General features: G+C 34.6%; 3 protein-coding genes across 5 annotated transcripts; 2 read left to right on the top strand and 1 right to left on the bottom strand.

Moving 5' to 3' along the window:
- Positions 1 to 3,883: 3,883 nt before the first annotated feature.
- Positions 3,884 to 15,441, top strand: hook (hook microtubule tethering protein). Of its 3 annotated transcripts, none has more exons than XM_077436197.1 (12): positions 3,884 to 4,089; positions 4,341 to 4,493; positions 4,742 to 4,858; positions 7,929 to 8,023; positions 8,114 to 8,239; positions 8,315 to 8,602; positions 8,692 to 8,943; positions 9,011 to 9,191; positions 13,866 to 13,996; positions 14,089 to 14,278; positions 14,351 to 14,524; positions 14,595 to 15,441. In XM_077436197.1, exons 1-12 carry the CDS (start codon positions 4,014 to 4,016, stop codon positions 14,906 to 14,908), a joined length of 2,097 nt encoding a protein of 698 aa, XP_077292323.1. In that variant the 5' UTR covers positions 3,884 to 4,013; the 3' UTR covers positions 14,909 to 15,441. The 3 variants fall into 3 exon arrangements, with proteins under 3 accessions (XP_077292323.1, XP_077292324.1, XP_077292325.1); XM_077436198.1 differs by having other exon boundaries at positions 14,351 to 14,515; positions 14,595 to 15,009; XM_077436199.1 differs by having other exon boundaries at positions 14,613 to 15,009.
- On the top strand, positions 10,308 to 13,603 carry LOC143915508 (zinc finger MYM-type protein 1-like). Its single transcript, XM_077436200.1, has 2 exons — positions 10,308 to 13,095; positions 13,172 to 13,603. Exons 1-2 carry the CDS (start codon positions 11,083 to 11,085, stop codon positions 13,202 to 13,204), a joined length of 2,046 nt encoding a protein of 681 aa, XP_077292326.1. The 5' UTR covers positions 10,308 to 11,082; the 3' UTR covers positions 13,205 to 13,603.
- A 25-nt stretch (positions 15,442 to 15,466) lies between the features above and the next one.
- LOC143915509 (ARL14 effector protein) lies at positions 15,467 to 16,711 on the bottom strand. Its single transcript, XM_077436201.1, has 3 exons — positions 16,493 to 16,711; positions 16,266 to 16,403; positions 15,467 to 16,185 (listed from the first exon to the last, which is right to left on the bottom strand). The coding sequence occupies exons 1-3, from the start codon at positions 16,594 to 16,596 to the stop codon at positions 16,128 to 16,130; spliced, it is 300 nt and encodes a 99-aa protein (XP_077292327.1). The 5' UTR covers positions 16,597 to 16,711; the 3' UTR covers positions 15,467 to 16,127.
- Between the last annotated feature and the right edge of the window lie 831 nt (positions 16,712 to 17,542).

The raw sequence follows: 17,542 nt of genomic DNA, 5'->3' as shown, positions 1-17,542 counted from the left end.
AAACTTATCAAGTTCTTGTTTTCCATATTTAGAGGTTTTATCTCCTGTCCGTCTATCCTGGCTGAGTTGGGCTTTCATGCTCCGGAGAGTGTGATATGGACCCACCATCGTCCCCTTTTTCACACTCCTCTGGCTTATAGTAATTCTCCCATTCCTCGTGGCCTCCGTTTCTTAAATTCACTGGATGGTGCCATTGACATTTGTCACATCTCTCATCATTTTCTGCACCACTTCCTAAGTTACGGAAGTCCCGACCAATTAGAACGGTTGAGTTAGTTTGATCAGTTAAGAATTTTTATGTCATGTTTATTTATTTTTCTTTTTCTTTCTTCTATTTATGTATTTTTACTTGTATTTCATGTACTTTTTTCCTTTCTTAATGTTTTTAGCACACTCGTCGCTTTGGAGCAATTATTATACATCAATTAATCAATCAACGAGTGTGCTTGATTAATTGATGTATAATAAAATAAAAATATGACGATCTATCGACATGTTATCGACGATGACGATATATTTTAAAATAAAAAAAATTATTATTTTGCGTGTAACTTATCGAATGCTCACTTGATGACGAGCGACTCGTGTCGAAGTAAGCTTTGTGAGGTTAGTTGCATCGCAAAACTCGGTCGAGTATGTGGTTCTCCGTAGCAATTCATACATGATTCAATGACGATAAAATGCATTTGAATCATTATAGAGTGTGATAATAATAAATATTTGAATTGTTTTCATTATTACATTAGCTTTTAACTTCGTTTTGAGTGTATTTTTCTCAATTTTGAGTGGGGGTTACTTTGTACCCCCATGTAGCTGGGCGTGTGATTTTTGAGGTATCGGTACTCAAGGGCTAAGCATGTCGATCAGATGCTTCTTCCAAAAAAATAGTTTTGTAAAAAATAGCCACATACTAATCAATCTTTGCCCCCCCTGGAAAAAGTTGAAATGACGTCCTTGGAACAGTGGCGTAACTAGGAATTTTGGGCCCGTAAGCAACAAATCATCAAAGACCCCCCCCTCGAATTTTTAATTTGAAATACCAAATTTTTGGTTTCGCAACGCAGTATTAATATAAATATAATTATTATAAATGTGTAGGTACATAATATAGTTTATTTATAGTAGGTACAAAATCACGAATTAGTTGTTTGAGGTCCATTTTGACTGCTTCTTTGTGCTCAATTGTAAGCAAAGATAGTTCATTGAGTCTGGTTTGACCGATCGAATTTCTTTTGTAATCTTGAATGTTTTTTCTACACTAGCCACAGTTACCGGAAGAGTAAAAAAATAACATGAATGCAGTATATACATATGTATACTTCTGAAAAATCACTCTCCAAGCAACTGTACTTGGTAATAGTAATTCTTAAAATTGCCTTATGGTTATTGTTTCAGAAAGATCTTTCTTTATTAATAAAACTACATGAGTAACTTGAGATTCGAATTGATCTGAGAAAACTTCTGGATATTTTTTTTGAGATTCAAACAATGGTCTGGAATATCTGTTTCCGGCATATTAAAAATTTTACTAGGTTCAAGAAAACCAAAATAGTTTTTCACAAACTGCATTCCCACAAATCGTGTCTTAATTTGAACAGTTATTTTGTCGATTTATGGCCCCCTATCTCCGTGAGCCCGTAAGCATTGCTTACCCCCGCTACATAGTAGTTACGCTGCTGCCTCGGAAGCGGAATAATTGGTGAGCCTAGGGAATTAGCTTACGTTTATTTAAAAGAAGAGAATTTCTATCAATTGAGTTAAATTCAATTTATAGGTATGCTCTTGATTGACTGACCTTTATATGTAGATTGATTAAAAACTTTTTCGTACGCTGAATCGGCAAATTTTCCACGATTTGCACTTTTGATGAAACACGATATGACAATTAATCGTTTGCTCTTTTTTAGCTCATTCGTCATTTTTACCATTACACATTTATATATTTTATTTTATTTAAAATACATATAATGGCACACATACAGAATAAAAATATAATAAAAGAGAAATAGAGTGAAAAAAATATAAATAATATAAAAATATAAAAATTCAAATGTATTTTTTTTATGTATAATTGATGAGTATATTATTTTAGTTTAATTGTTATTTTGTTTTTTTTTTGTGTTATATTTTTTGACCATTGTGGCGCTTTAGGAATTCCTGTTATGCCACAATGGTCTGTTTAGAATAAAATAAAATAAATAAAATAAAATAAACAAAAGACAATATTTAAATTCCTATTAAAGTGAGCATCACCATATAATAAAAACAAAAAATGAGCAAACAATATTATCAGTTTTTAAATTGATTATGTATGTATATGAATAATTTATGTATCCAACGAAAGATTTACACTGATCGTGGGCGAAGCCATAAAAATGTGTTCACGATTTATAATTAAAAATATAACGATTTCTTTTAACGAAGACAATCCAGCATTGAAAATCATTAAGTGTTAATTTAAAATTCGTTATTATTAGAAAATTAAAAATAATTACTTACAATAAGGACCTGAAAAATAAACTTGTCTTCAACCTTTCTCGTCTTGTTTAAGGTTCTGTCTTTCTGCGTGCACGGTAAAATTTAGACCTGTCATTTTTATGAAATTTATTTTATGTAAAATGATGACCGAGTGCTTTGTTTTAATTATTAAAATAATGTGTGACAACAAACTATGCATTTCTATACTATGAATGCTTTTGTTTAGTCTACGATGTCATCACTTCACGATTGATAGCTTACTACTACTGCTCGACCACAAACCGCGATCATTTTTATAGTTTCTCCATCCAGAGCCACACCGTCCATATGTGCAAAACACACGGCGGTCGAATTTCTCGAGGCGGCCGTCCACGAACAAAAAAAATCCTTGGGTCCCCTTTTGAGGTCTGTTCATACCTAGTCAGCACGTACCGACTTCAGCAGGTATCCGGCCGTACGAAAAGTATTCTTAGGTACATTTTGTATGGGTATGTTCATTTCAACTGTCACGTTTACGCCACGGCAGGCTTACAGCATTACCCGAAATTTCCTGTTCATACCTTACAGCAACATCCGTCAACGTATCGTATCCGTCTTTTTGGTCATCGTGGAGATATACACGCGAATTATGTGCCACGAGTCTGCCGCTTTGCTGTTTTGGACCAATTATCGATAGTGACAGTTGACAGCTGTTCAATCTTTCGACATGGTTTTGGCGCAAATATTTAAAAAAAAAAAATTTTTTTACGGAAATATTCAAAAAATTTTCGTCCATCATCCACAAACTCCTTATACAGTGTCCAAAACTCTCCTTCGGTTTTTCTATTTTTAACATGTGATGCACATCAAAACGCCTCCGTGCTTTTTTATTGCCTTCTTGAGCTTCTTCTTCAACAACAACGCGATTATACATACATAATTTTTCGTTCGATAAACACCGAAACATTTTTGCTGACTTGTATTCTGACGCGTAGCTACGAATGCACGTGTATGCATTCAAATTAAAAGTACTCGGCAATACGACGTAAGCAATATTGCGCCGTATCGTCATGGCCTGTAATGTATAAGTAAGCCGATTTTGCTTTGCACTCGGCCAAAGTGCTGTAAACGTGACGTGTAGGTAGATATGAATAAAAATGTAATAAAATGACATATTTGAAACAGAGTCGTGCAGTGCTGAAGCCGTGCAGTGCTGTTAAGTATGAACAGACCTATAGTAGTTGACCATTCAGATTTAAGTAATACATTATCGTCAATTAAATATGCAGTAAGTATTGCATAGGAATACCACCAAAGATGTAAAAAATGTACTCACTCGAATATATCTTTAAATATTTAAAATTTAAAATCTTTCTCCGAGTTGCACTTCGTTAGCATTTCTCCTGCAGTTGGTACGAGTCTAAATGGTCGGAATAAATGGTGCTAGAGCAGAAATCAGACGTGTGCTGTCAGTGCGACAGTCGAGGCGTAGACCATCAGGAACGTAATCATCGTGGAGTGCGATAGTCAATAGTTGATAGTTAAGAGTGATCAAGATGGAGGCTCCACTGCACGTGAGCCTGACGCAGTGGCTGAACACACTCGACCTTAAGGCGGCCTCCGTCGACAACGGTATTCCGACCCCTCACCAACACCTCACCGACACCTCACCGACACCTCACCGACACCTCACCGACACCTCACCGACATCTCACCGACACCTCACCGACACATCACACCGCCACCACACCAACTCGAATGGTGCTCGTGTCCGTGTCGATTACACTACAACTGAAACTGTTGTTTCTTTTATGTACTCTCACATTGCAATATTTACGCTATCTCTTATCTACATGCTTACATTGCTTATTTGAATTGTTTAGAAATTTCGGATGGTGTTCTGATGGCCGAAGCTTTGACCCAGATAGCGCCTGACTTTTTTACCCCAAACTGGAATTCTAAAATCAAAGCAGACGTCGGTTCCAATTGGAGACTTAAAGTCAGCAATCTAAAGAAAATTGTTGAACGTATTATTGGTAATTTGATATGTTTTACGAGCATCAAGATGTATTTAAAACTGTTGGTTTATTTTATGACTATGTAAAATTAAAAGGGATGTTGATTTATTTTATGTCTATGTAAAATTTAGCCTTATTATGAAACTACATACATCGTCATTTTGTCATAGCTTACATACTCACGTTCATGTATAGTATTTGTTTTAATACCTTCCACAGTAGCTTTGGTTGTGTTAGAACTAGACATTTAGTTTTTTTCTTTTCAGATTATTATCAAGATGTGTTGAGCTTGAGCCTTGTAGAATTTCCGAAACCAGATGTGAATAAAATAGCAGAAAAGGGAGACATCGATGAATTGGGCCGGCTTCTACAATTGATTTTAGGTAATTATGTGTATATATTAGCGGTACCAATAAGAAATCGCGTATTTTAAAAAACGGCATTAAAATGTATTTATTTTATAATTATGTACATGGTACCATCATATATATAAAGACGGTAATCTGTGTGTGTGTGTGTGTCCTAACTCTCGCCGAACATGATGAATCAACCAGTATGGGGAACAAATTTTTTTTTTTCACATTTTTCATTTTTTCAGTTTTTTCATTTTTTTCATTTTTTCAGTTTTTTCATTTTTTTCATTTTATCAGTTTTTTCATTTTTTTCATTTTTTCAGTTTTTTCATTTTTTTCATTTTTTCAGTTTTTTCATTTTTTTCATTTTTTCAGTTTTTTCATTTTTTTTTTTCATTTTTTCAGTTTTTTCATTTTTTTCATTTTTTTAGTTTTTCAGTTTCCCGGTTTTTTCAGGCCCCGGGGTGCCGAAGGCATTGGGGGCGCTGGGGGCGCCGGAGGCGTCGGCGGCGCTGGGGGCGAAGCCCCCGGGGTGCCGGAGGCATCGGGGGCGCTAGGGGCGAAGCCCCCGGGCTGCCGAAGGCATTGGGGGCGCCGGAGGCGCCGGCGGCGCTGGGGGCGAAGCCCCCGGGCTGCCGAAGGCATTGGGGGCGCCGGAGGCGCCGGCGGCGCTGGGGGCGAAGCCCCCGGGGTGCCGGAGGCATCGGGGGCGCTGGGGGTGAAGCCCCCGGGGTGCCGAAAGCATTGGGGGCGCCGGAGGCGTCGGCGGCGCTGGGGCCGAAGGTCCTGGAGCGACGGAAGCGCCGGGGGCGAAGGCCCCGGGGTGCCGAAAGCATTGGGGGCGCCGGGGCCGAAGGTCCCGGAGCGACGGAAGCGCCGGGGGCGAAGGCCCCGGGGTGCCGGAGGCGTCGGCGATACACAAAATGTAATTCGTAATTCGTAATCACTTCGTAATTTGTCATTCGTAATTCGTGCATCAATTTCTTTCCGAAACCAGTCGATTCAATATCTTTAACTTTATTTTTATTCGAGTTTCAATTCCTTTTCGAAACCACCCGTTGAAATCAACGGGTCTAACACTAGTCATATATATAAAGACGGTAATCTGTGTATGTGTGGGTGTGTGTGTGTGTGTATCCTAACTCTCGCCGAATATAATGAACGAATCGATAAAAATCGATTAATTAATTTTTCGACGAGACGACTTTGTCGCGACTCGAACCGATCACCCCAAATAGCCTGAATATGGGTCTAAATTGAGCTAATGGTCTCGGACATCACGCCAAATCCAATTTTTCATGTCGCCTTTTTTTTTAAACATTAATTGAAATATTCCTTTTCGCCATATAAAAATACGTAATTTTAATAATTTCATTTAGCGAGGTTTTGAACCATTTTTTTGTGTATTTATTTTCAATTAAATTATAATTATAATTTAAATTATTTATATTTTGACGATATTCGAGAAAAAAATTGATTTCCATTCACCGCGGGCGCCGGGAATCGAACCTCGGACCCTCCGATCTAAACGCAATGGCCCTCACGAGCTCGCGTCGCATGCCATATCCTCGCCCAGAATACGTGTTGTAAATACACATCATATGTATATGCACGTAATTTGTTATGTGTAATTATAATATTCAACGTTACGAGGTCAATGACCGTTTGTGTATAATCGGAAAATATTACATTTTGTTAACGTTAACTTTAAGAATTGAAAATTATTACAAATAAAGAATTGAAAACTATCTATGAGAGTCTACGAAAATAACGGTTCCAGTTCCGGATTTTTTTTTTAGTTTTATACGGGTATATAATAATTTTATACCCATGCGATGATATTTCATCGGGCTATTCACTAGTATAATATAATTTCCGTCATCATTTGCGACTCTTTCCCATTGCTCTTGTAGCTTTTCGATTCCCTTTTTGAAACAACTCGCTGTTTTTGAATTAAAATACTCGTTCAAGTGGTTTTCGATATCGGCCGCATTTCGAAATCGTTTTTCTCTTAAAGTATGCCCCATGGACCTGAAAAGGTAATAATCGGATGGGGCGAGGTCTGGCGAATATGGAGGATGTGGTAGAACCTCCCAATTTAACTCCTGAATTTTTTCGCATGTCATTCTTGCCTTGTGAGGCCGGGCATTGTCATGTTGAAGAATTATTCCTTTTCTGTTAAATAAACTTGGACGTTTATCTTTTAATTTCTGTTTTAATCTTTCCTATTGTTGACAATAAACTTCGGCTGTAACTGTTTCGCCCGGTTTTAGCAATTCATAATGGATTATTCCACATACATCCCACCAAATGCATAAAAGAAGTTTTCAAAGGGTCAGCCCTGACTTAGGGGATGGAATGGGTGTTTGATTTGGAGACGACCATTGTTTTTTCCGACTAACGTTGTCGTAAACGATCCATTTTTCGTCCCCAGGTGTAAAAAAGGACGAATTCTTTGTCTTGACAACAAAGTAGTGCAAGTGTTTCTCCGCTCGTCTTAGTTATCCTGGGAGAGGTCATGCGGCAACCAAATTCCCATTCTATTCAATTTGCCGATGCGCTTCAAGTGTAATTGCACAGTGGACCATGGACATGCGAGTTTCTCCGATAGTTACTGGGATTTTACCAGGGATTTTAATACGTCATCATCAAAATTTGTATGTCGTCCTGATTTTGGCGCATCATTTAAATTTCTTATTACCTAATTTAAATCTTTTAAACCAAAATTGACATTGGTGGACTGAAAGCACTTGACCATAAATTTCATTAATGGCTTTAGTGGCCTTGCTAGCGTTCAAGCTCTGATCAAAGAAAAGCAGCATGCAATGTCTGGAGTGTTCTCTGTCTGCTTCGGGTTTGGGAATTTTTACCCTTAACAATAAAATGAAATTTATTGCTCATAAATAATGTTTAACAATTTGTCTACGAAGAAAAAAGCTTACAGAGATGCTTCCTTCACCGTGTCTGTACACAAACTGAACTCAAACATCTGTTCGTAAAATGCGCGATTTCTTATTGGTACCTCTAATATACAATACATATATTGTTGCGATGTTGATTCTGTTATTTTTTTTATATTTCAAACGTCGTTGTTTTCAAGGTTGTGCTGTAAACTGTGATCAAAAAGAAGAGTATATAAGACGGATAATGCAATTGGAAATTTCTTGTCAGAGATCCATAATGCAAGCAATACAGGTAAATTTTAGTGCTTATACATAACATATGTATGTACATATAATAATATAAACGACCTCTAAATATGTAATTTTCTATTATTTTTTATAGGAGCTAGAATCCAGTATTCACAATAGAAATAGATCGAGCATTAGTCTTGAATTAGGTGGAAATGCTGCTCGTTTTCAATCTGAATTAGAAGCAAAAGCCCAGCGTTGTCATGAATTAGATCTTCAAGTGAGTTATTAAGTATATGAAATTGCAAAAGTATTTTGTATGAAATTTTATAGTAAGAAAAAACTAAAATTTCAGGTAAGAGTGTTGATGGAAGAAAAAATGACATTGAGTAGTGAAAATCAAAAGTTGCAATCCAAATTACAAGAAGGATCTTATTATATATCAGAATCAGTTGACGATTGTGGTGAATCCATAGGACCAGCACTGTCTGGCACAGTTCGTTATAATGACATGCGAAGACAGGTTGATTCCTTAAAAGATGAACTTTTTAAAATAGAAACAGCACGCGATGACTATAAAGCCAAAACAATAATGCAAGAGAAAGAAATCATTTCATTGTATGCTAAAATTGAAGAGTTACAGGTGATTTATTTACTATCCGTACTTCTATAATAATTTAAAAGGGATGCTACAGTTACATATTAAGACTATACTATTAATATTAATTTTAGATTGCTGCCTCCGAGTCTGCGCAGTTAAAAGACGAAGTTGACGCTCTCAGAGAATCTGCTGATAGAATGTCTAATTATGAAGCGACGATTGAAAGTTTCAAAAAAAAAATGGAAGATTATGTAGATTTAAAAAAGCAAGTGAAAATTTTAGAACAAAAAAATGTGGAATATGTTCAAAGAAGTATCGAACACGAAGAAGATGCCAAAAAATGTACTGTTCTAAAATCTCAATTGGAAATTTATAAGAAACAGGTACTTTTTTCTCAGTTGTATTTTTGTATTAGAAAAGAATGGAAATAATATTTTATTCATAATTTAGGTTTCTGATTCGCACGAAAAATTGGATGCTGAAATAACTAAAGCTGACAAACTAGAGATTGAAAACAAAAAGATTGCTACTAAAGCATCTGCTTTACAAAGAGAAAAAGACAGCCTGTTACAAGAAAGAGATACTTTGAAAGAAACATGTGAAGAATTACGTTGCTCTACACTTCAAACCGGTAAGTACCGAAAATATTATATTATTGGATGGATAAATGCCGACCACAATAGAGAAGATTGGAACCACATCGAATACACCTTTATCTAACAGTGAAATTACAACTGTCAATAATGATAATGATGATGATGAATATTATTTAGTCATCATATTACTATTCAGACAAGAAATTTTAAACCTCACTAATACTTCTTCACATTGTCCATGGGTTACACGACAATTGGTGTAAGTCCAAAAGGTTCAACGACAAAATGTACCCGAAAATTAGTGCACTGACAAAATGTACCCGCGACAAAATGTTCACGCGACAAAATGTACCCGCGACAAAATGTTCAAAAATCCTAAATTTTTAATGGAAAAAGTAACTTTTTATTGAATTATATTTATCGATGTATATGGTACTTTTTATCGTATACATCGCGGATGTTATTAAATTAGTATAAATTACAGGTGTTCTCAACCGTACCAACATATTCTTATTTAAATTGAACAATTACATTTTAAGCGAATGTCATTGTGACTCATTGAATATCATTTTAAGATGTCATTGAATTAATTTAAATGTTAGGGGTTCTTAGCCGTATCCAATATTTACTTATTTAAATTGAAAAAAAAAACTTTCTAAGCGTATGAACTGCAGATTACATTGAATTAGTTTATATGGTAGGCAGTAAATTATTCATTTGAAATAAAGAAAATTTTGGAGACGGTTGAGAAGCCCTGCCATAAAAACTAATTCAATGTAATCTGCAGTTCATACGCTTAGAAAGTTTTTTTTTTCAATTTAAATAAGTAAATATTGGATACGGTTGAGAACACCTGTCATTTATACAAATTTAATAACGCCCGCGATGTATACGATAAAAAGTACCAGTACAAGATACCATATACATCGATAAATATAATACAATAAAAAGTTACTTTTTCGACTAAAATAGGAAAATTTAGGATTTTTGAACATTTTGTCGCTTGAACATTATTTCCGTGGACATTTTGTCGCGTGAACATTTTGTCACGGGTACATTTTGTCAGTGCACCAGTGGCGTAACTACCGCGCCCGCAGACCCCGCAATGCGGGGGGGCGCCGAGACTTCGAGGGCGCCGCTGGCGCTCCGACCAAAATTATTTTATTGCAGACCGTCATAAAAGTCAAAAGCATGTCGGTTTTATAATGGGTCGACCTTTTTTTCAACATAAGTATAACGTCTTTCCATTAATAAATCATAGAACGCGACCAAAATATGTCAATTTTACAACTTTACTCATAAAATCATTGTGTTCGTTCAGACTTTTCTTCAGTTGATTTTGAACACGCTCTGGAATCGGATCGCGATTGATTATCATTAAAACTAGCTCCCGAAACGTGTTTGATCATTGTAGCATAGCCAGCAGCATAGCTCGGACGTTAAGCTTCTGCTTACCGTCAAGAAGGTGCCGGGTTCTATCCCTGAATGAAAATGAATTTTTCAGAGTATGCTGTTGGTCAGACTTGGATTTGTGACTCCAGGTTGATCGTTTCCTATCAGAGTTTGCCAATTTTCTCTGATTTCATTGTTGAAACGGTTCCCGGAAAAAAAATTGGCTAAAAATCCTTCCTACCTACTATGTCACCACTATTTGAAATTTGATGGATGTACAATAAAAAATTATGTACAATTCATAGATGTCTCGTTAATTTGCGAGTTTTTTCAGTGTCTCGCAATTCAACGACTTTTAATAAAAAAATGCTGCATTTGTATTTGTAATTGGCCAGGAAGGCGCATTGGGATTTACCTGTAAGGCCTTCCTGGTATATATGTAAAATAAAAATAAAATATAAAAACTAACTCATTGCTCAGGGTAAAGTGACGTGAAGTGTACCATTGTGTTAGCGATACATATATTTTTTTAATATGAGTAGTTTTAAGAAAAAATTCAGTGGAGCAGAATCTCGAAAGCGAAAATATACTCAAATCGCGAGTTCATCGAAATTGACTAAAATCCACAAATTTTTCAAAGCCTCTAGTGACATAGTGGAATTAAGTCCTCCAGCAGTTTTATCAGAAAAACAACCTAGCTCTCCTTTGAGCAATACCGATGTAATTGAACCAGCAGTTACGGACAATACGGCGAACTTAACTGTTGCAGAAATTCAGTCGACTGAGCCTAGCTCTTCTTCCTCAAACATTTCTGGTGAAGTGGTCGATTCATTTATAAGGTTCCTTCTTCAAGAAAAATATCCGACTGACCGAGGACATTACACAAATGAGCTGACAGAAAATGACACTAATCTGAGGAAATTTATATTGAATCACGGTACTTGTCAACCTGATCTTGTATCTTTTCCTCGAGACCTCGTTGGAAAAAGATGCTTTTCTAAAAAATATTTTAAGTGGACCAACCAGTCTGGGATTGAAATACAAAGGACGTGGCTAGGTTACTCGGTAAAACTGAATAGAGCGTACTGTGAACCGTGTTGGCTTTTTGCTGACAAAAAAAAAATATATTATAATTCCTCTTGGGTTAAAGGCATACAAGACTGGAGAGGACTTTCAAAAAAAATTTCAATTCTCGAAAAATCTCAAGTACACACTAAATCCTGTTGTACGTACGATTTGTGGAAAAATTCTGAGACAATGGATGAATATATCTCGTCAGAATTGAAAAGTCGTGTGAACTACTGGCGTCAAGTGATTCATCGTATTATTAATGTAATATTAACATTGGCCAAATGTAATTTGGCATTTCGAAAATTTCTTTCTCTTATTAAACTTCTGGCAACTTATGATCCTCTTTTGGAATCATTGATAACCAAACATAAGGCAGGTTTTGTGACTTATTTGAGCGCGAAAATTCAAAATGAAATCATCCAATTAATTTCGACACAAATAGAAAATGAAATATTTAAAGAGATAAACATTTCGCCTTTCTATTCAATCATAATTGACGGTACTCAAGATTTAAGTAAAATTGAGCAAGTGAGTGTTGTTTTTCGATACATTGTTGTTCAAAAAGATGAAATTCAACGTCCAATTGATGTTGAAATTAAAGAATCATTCGTTGGGTTCTTTAATGTTAAAAACAGAAGTGCAGATGGTTTAAAAAAAATTATTTTGGATTTATTGACAAGTAAAGGACTAGATATTGCGAAATGTAGAGGACAGGGTTACGATGGTGCCAGAGTAATGAGTGGTGCATACAACGGTCTACAAAAGAAGATAACTGAACTCGAACCAAACGCTCATTACGTTCACTGTGCAGCTCATAATTTAAATCTCGTCATTAAAGATACAGTATCTGATGTGCCAAAAGCTTCTTATTTTTTTGATGTGGTTGAACAAATTTATAAATTTTTCGCTGTCAGCATTAACAGGTGGAAAGTTTTTAAGGAAAATTCACCATCAGTTACTTTAAAAAGATTGAACCCTACTCGTTGGTCTTCAAGACTAGATTCCATCAATGCACTTCGATATTCATATACAGATGTTTTAAAATGTCTTACAGAAATAATTTTAAAAAGTAAAAGAAAGGATGAACAATCAGAAGCAAAGGGACTAAAAAAGAAAATGGAAAGTTTCGAATTTATTCTCCTACTCGTGCTTTTTGATAACATTCTTCAGCCTCTCAACTTTGTATCAAAGCTCCTACAATCAAAAAACGTCGATGTTATCAGTGCTCAGTCAATGATCAAAAATGCATACGACAATCTCAATCGTTTTAGGAATACATTTGAAGAATTTGTAACGATTTCATCAACGATTGCAACAAAATGGGGTTTGGAGCCAAAATTGACATCGAATCGTCAATCTTTTGTCAAAAAGCACTTCGATGAACTTAGTAATGATACACGATTCCAAGATTCATTGAAAAAGTTTGAAATAACAATTTTTAATGCGGCACTAGACGTAGCCTTGATGCAATTGAAGGTTCGTTTTACATCTTTTAACGATATTATTTCAATGTTCGCCTTCCTACAAAGTAAAAATCTCATTCAATTATCAGATGACGACTTATATCGTGAAGCCAAATCTTTAGCCGACCAATATGTCAATGACTTTGACAAGTCACTACATAACTAGGTGCTTGATTTTCGTTCGTGCTTAAGAGAAAAAATAGAGAAGATCGACAGTGTTCATAATTTGGCGAAGCTCTTCATTTGTGATTTTTACACTATAAATTCGTCATTTCCTGATATTGCCACCGCAATCATCTTGTTCCTCACGCTTCCGGTAACTGTAGCCACTGCTGAGCGCTCGTTCTCTAAGTTGAAACTTATTAAAAATTACTTAAGGTCAACTATGTCACAACATCGACTCAAAGGATTAGCGCCGATTAGTATTGAACATGAGAGAACAAATAAAATGAATTTTAACGAAATAATCGAAGTGTTTGCCAGTGCGAAGTCCAGAAGAACAGATTTTTCTACATAAAAAGGTATGTATTTTGAAAAATTATTTTGCCGAAAAGAAAATAATATGTGTATAAGGGGGGGGGGCGCCGTAAAATATTTTGCGGGGGGGCGCCTGGAATTCACGTTACGCCACTGCAGTGCACTAATTTTCGGGTACATTTTGTCGTTGAACCTTTTGGACTTGCACCAATTGTCGCGTCCCCTGTCCATGTCGGTGATAGTGCAACTGATTCAGTTAAAAACATTTTTGTTTTATAAAGTGCAATATGTATAATATTTTTTCAGGAAATAGCGAAGATAGCGTTTCAAGAGAATTAATGCCGGCTGATATTAAAGAGCGTTTAATTAGATTGGAGCATGAAAACAAAATATTGAGACAAAATCAAGGTAACCAAGGTGATCATGCATCGGTGCAGGTAATAACATATATTGTATTTATACAAGTATGTATATATCGCATAATTTCATAATGTCACTAAATACATCATCTTTGTTTGCTCTGAAACAGGCTTTATTGGAAGATTATGCGCAACGTTTAGAAAAACAACGAAATATAAACAGAGAAGCAAACCAAAAGATTATGCAATTGGAAGCAAGCATAGAAGAAAGTAAAACTGCAGGAGAAGTGGGTCAAAAAACTCAACAAGTACAATTAGAGACGAGAATGACTCAAGTTCTCGATGACAATCAACGAAAAAGTATCTTTCTTTCTATAATCTATATGTAATTAATATTTTGTAATGTTTTAACATTGATTGTTAAATTTTTAGGTTTGCAAATCGATGAATTGATGGCTGCGATACAATTAGAAAAACAAAAAACAAAAGTATTGCAGGAAAATTTAGGGCAGAAAGAAGGCGAGCTATTGGCTACTGAAGAAAAATATAGAAAATGTATTGACAAAGCTAAAGAAGTTATTAAAACGCTGGATCCACGTATGACGGGTAGAATTTAGCAATGAATGAAATATATTGTTGTCATGTCCCCTCATTTAAATTGTTAAAAAAATTTCAGGTCAACAATCTCTCACAGACATGACTTTGCTCAATAATAGAATAATCAATGAAAAGGCAGCTTCAACATCAGCTCAAGCGCAGGGGCAAAGTGGACCAAGTGTAAGTCGTGCTTCGGGAGGTGTCGTCGGACAAGACGCAATGAGAGAAGGGGAAGAAAAACTCCTCGCTTCAGCTTTCTTCAAATTGGGACTAGCTTGTCATCGAGACGCGGTTGACAACAGACTTGCATTATTGACAGCTGGACAGAGTTTCTTGTCTCGCCAACGGCAGGCTGCACCTAGAAAACCTTTACATCCTTTTAGAACGAAATAGTCTTTTTTTTCCTTCAATTATTCTTGTGCTGTCAAATATATGTATATATATATTAAATTGATTTTATTATTGTATTTTGTAACATCGTACAAAATAATTGTTCATAAATTTAAATATTTTGAAAAAATATTAATTATTTTATACATTATATGTTGGCAATTACTATTTTGTTGCTGCTTTTGATATTTATTAATTTTATTTTAAAAACGGTGGCAGACATTTTAGTAAATCAGTGATACCAAATAGTTTATTTTGTATAATGTGAATACATTTTCAGCAATTTTACGATTCATCCTTTAAACTATTTTCAATCATTGTCCCAGTGCAGTAATGTTTATTGTGTTTGCCACTGTCTTAATATTGTCTGTATAGATCTGTATTGTGAAAGTTTATTTATTTTATATTATTATATGCACAGCGTGAACAGGCGAAAAGAGGGTGATAATATAAACTGTATTTAATATTATTGTGTGGATAATATTTGTATGATTTGCACATTTATTAATATAGTTTTTATAAAAAGCTTTTTTTTCATAGGCGTGATTTTAAAATTGATTTGGCTTACTAAAAGTTATTTATTGCACTGGCTGTGAGATAATAAATACAATAATTTGTATGAAACATTCAATTACAAAAAAAATATGTGTAAATGTGTCTTTGCATATAATATATTACTACCGACTTGCCTTGTAAACTATTTATGTAATTTAAACCAAATAAGTATTGTTGAATTTTACTATGTAAACATTTTGAATTTGTTATTTTACACATTTATTTAAAAGGATAATTTAATATTCTTAAAATATACATTAAATATGTCAAATATTTTACATTCATTTAAAAACTGACTGTCAAACTAACTGTTAAATTGGATTATGCAATATACATACATATATATTTTTAGTATTATTTTACTCTATGAACAAATTCAACAGTAAATAAGTAACCCACACGCACGTACGCTTCCAAACGTAACTGTTACAAGTCTTCTGACAATAAGACAAACTTTCTTGTTCTTTTTTTTGATTTGGAACATTTATAATAAAGATTCAGAAAATTTGCGTCATAGTTTCTTTTGAAAGCGTACGCTTAAATGTTATATTAAAATGTAAGAAGAAAATAATACAATATATTTTGTAAAAAACTTGAAATAATAATCTTTTTATTTTTATTTACCTTAAAGTTACACATATATTAAAAAATAGGAATATATTTTGTTTCAATTTGGAGCAGTACCTTCAACTTCAACTTTTTCATATGGCCATTTACGATTTACTCTGTAAAGATTAAACAATTTAAAGAAGTATAAATACATATAAAATAACTAATTTAATTATGTTGCATTCAAAATAATCACCGGCAATCTGGTCCACATTTGGTAGACGAGCATTTCGGACAAGGAAAGTGACAACCAGGACATGATGGATCAGTACAGTCACAAATGTCCTTTCCAGCGATTAAACCTTTGTTATCGTAAAGTCTATTGTGTTTGCGTCTACAAGAAATTTAATGGTAAGTATTATTGTATACATGTTTTGTTTACTGATGGTTTCATTCAGTTTAATAGGAGGTTATGTTAGTTACCCGACAGTGTATACTTTTCTTGTTAGTTTTCTTTTTTCACGTACGGACTTTTCAGGATCAAAGTTTTCTAAAAACTTTAAAGTTTCCCTCCTTCTCTTCTCCATATTAAAGCGGCGTTTCGGAATCGTAAAGAAATAACAAACTACACAGTCTAAAACGCACAAATGTCAGTGGCGTCAACATAAGTTTGGCCATAAGACCACAACCAATGTAATCACTAATATCTTAAATGGAAAAATATTCAATAATAGAGGTCTAATATTTGGTTCGGCGATTATTCCGCAAAAAGCGATCTCGCGTAGGTCACTAAAATCTCGATCACGGAATACCTGGCACCCAAAAATATTGTACTAACGAGAACTCGAGCGCCAGATGTTCCGTGATCGAGATTTAAGTGACTTGCACGAGATTGCTTTTTGCGGAATAATACCGAACTCCGTTTATCGGAATAATCCATTTACTTAAGTAGTAAATTAAAAAAGTCAAGTGTTTGATTTTTATAAAAATACTAAGAAATTGGAAATATATGCGGAGATTTATATTTTATTATCGTCGTGTTCAGCCAAAGCTATGTATATTTATGAACCCAATATCATTCTAACATTCTATTACATTCTCAAGATTGTTTATGCAACTATTTTTTCAATATACATATGTATCATTAATTTATTTTGCCATACTTATTATTATAATTAATCAACAATAAAATATTTTAATAGAGCGTTTAAAATAATATGGATTCATTTTCAATTACAGTTGTTTTCCATTTCACCAATATACTGCTGAAAGTTGTTTTCAATTATTGAATGTTTTTTTAAGTCTTAACATCAATTATCACAATTTAAATATTTATTTGATTTGGCAAAAACATGTAAATGTTAAACAGGTCAGCTTTAATATGCAGAGTAAATTTGTATTTGTAATACAATAAAATTAGTCAACAACAACTATCTCATGACTTTATTTTTTGTATTCACTTATAAATACGAACATTACGTATACCAAGTGATCAAAGTATTCAAAGTACGTTCGCTCTCTAGATCGAACCAT

The sequence above is a fragment of the Arctopsyche grandis genome, chromosome 8 (assembly GCF_051622035.1).
Source record: "Arctopsyche grandis isolate Sample6627 chromosome 8, ASM5162203v2, whole genome shotgun sequence".
NCBI lineage: Eukaryota > Metazoa > Arthropoda > Insecta > Trichoptera > Hydropsychidae > Arctopsyche > Arctopsyche grandis.
Note: the sequence above shows the minus strand (reverse complement) of the source record. Positions and strands in the feature narration are given on the sequence as shown.

Coding starts and splice junctions, on each gene's coding strand:
- hook (XM_077436197.1), top strand. CDS start 4,014: ATGGAGGCTCCACTGCACGTGAGCCTGACGCAGTGGCTGAACACACTC. Junction 8,024..8,113: donor CCATAATGCAAGCAATACAG/GTAAATTTTAGT, acceptor TATTTTTTATAG/GAGCTAGAATCCAGTATTCA. Junction 8,240..8,314: donor GTCATGAATTAGATCTTCAA/GTGAGTTATTAA, acceptor CTAAAATTTCAG/GTAAGAGTGTTGATGGAAGA.
- LOC143915509 (XM_077436201.1), bottom strand. CDS start 16,596: ATGGAGAAGAGAAGGAGGGAAACTTTAAAGTTTTTAGAAAACTTTGAT. Junction 16,404..16,492: donor AGAAAAGTATACACTGTCGG/GTAACTAACATA, acceptor AATTTCTTGTAG/ACGCAAACACAATAGACTTT. Junction 16,186..16,265: donor AAATGTGGACCAGATTGCCG/GTGATTATTTTG, acceptor TAATCTTTACAG/AGTAAATCGTAAATGGCCAT.
- LOC143915508 (XM_077436200.1), top strand. CDS start 11,083: ATGAGTAGTTTTAAGAAAAAATTCAGTGGAGCAGAATCTCGAAAGCGA. Junction 13,096..13,171: donor TAGCCTTGATGCAATTGAAG/GTTCGTTTTACA, acceptor TTCAATTATCAG/ATGACGACTTATATCGTGAA.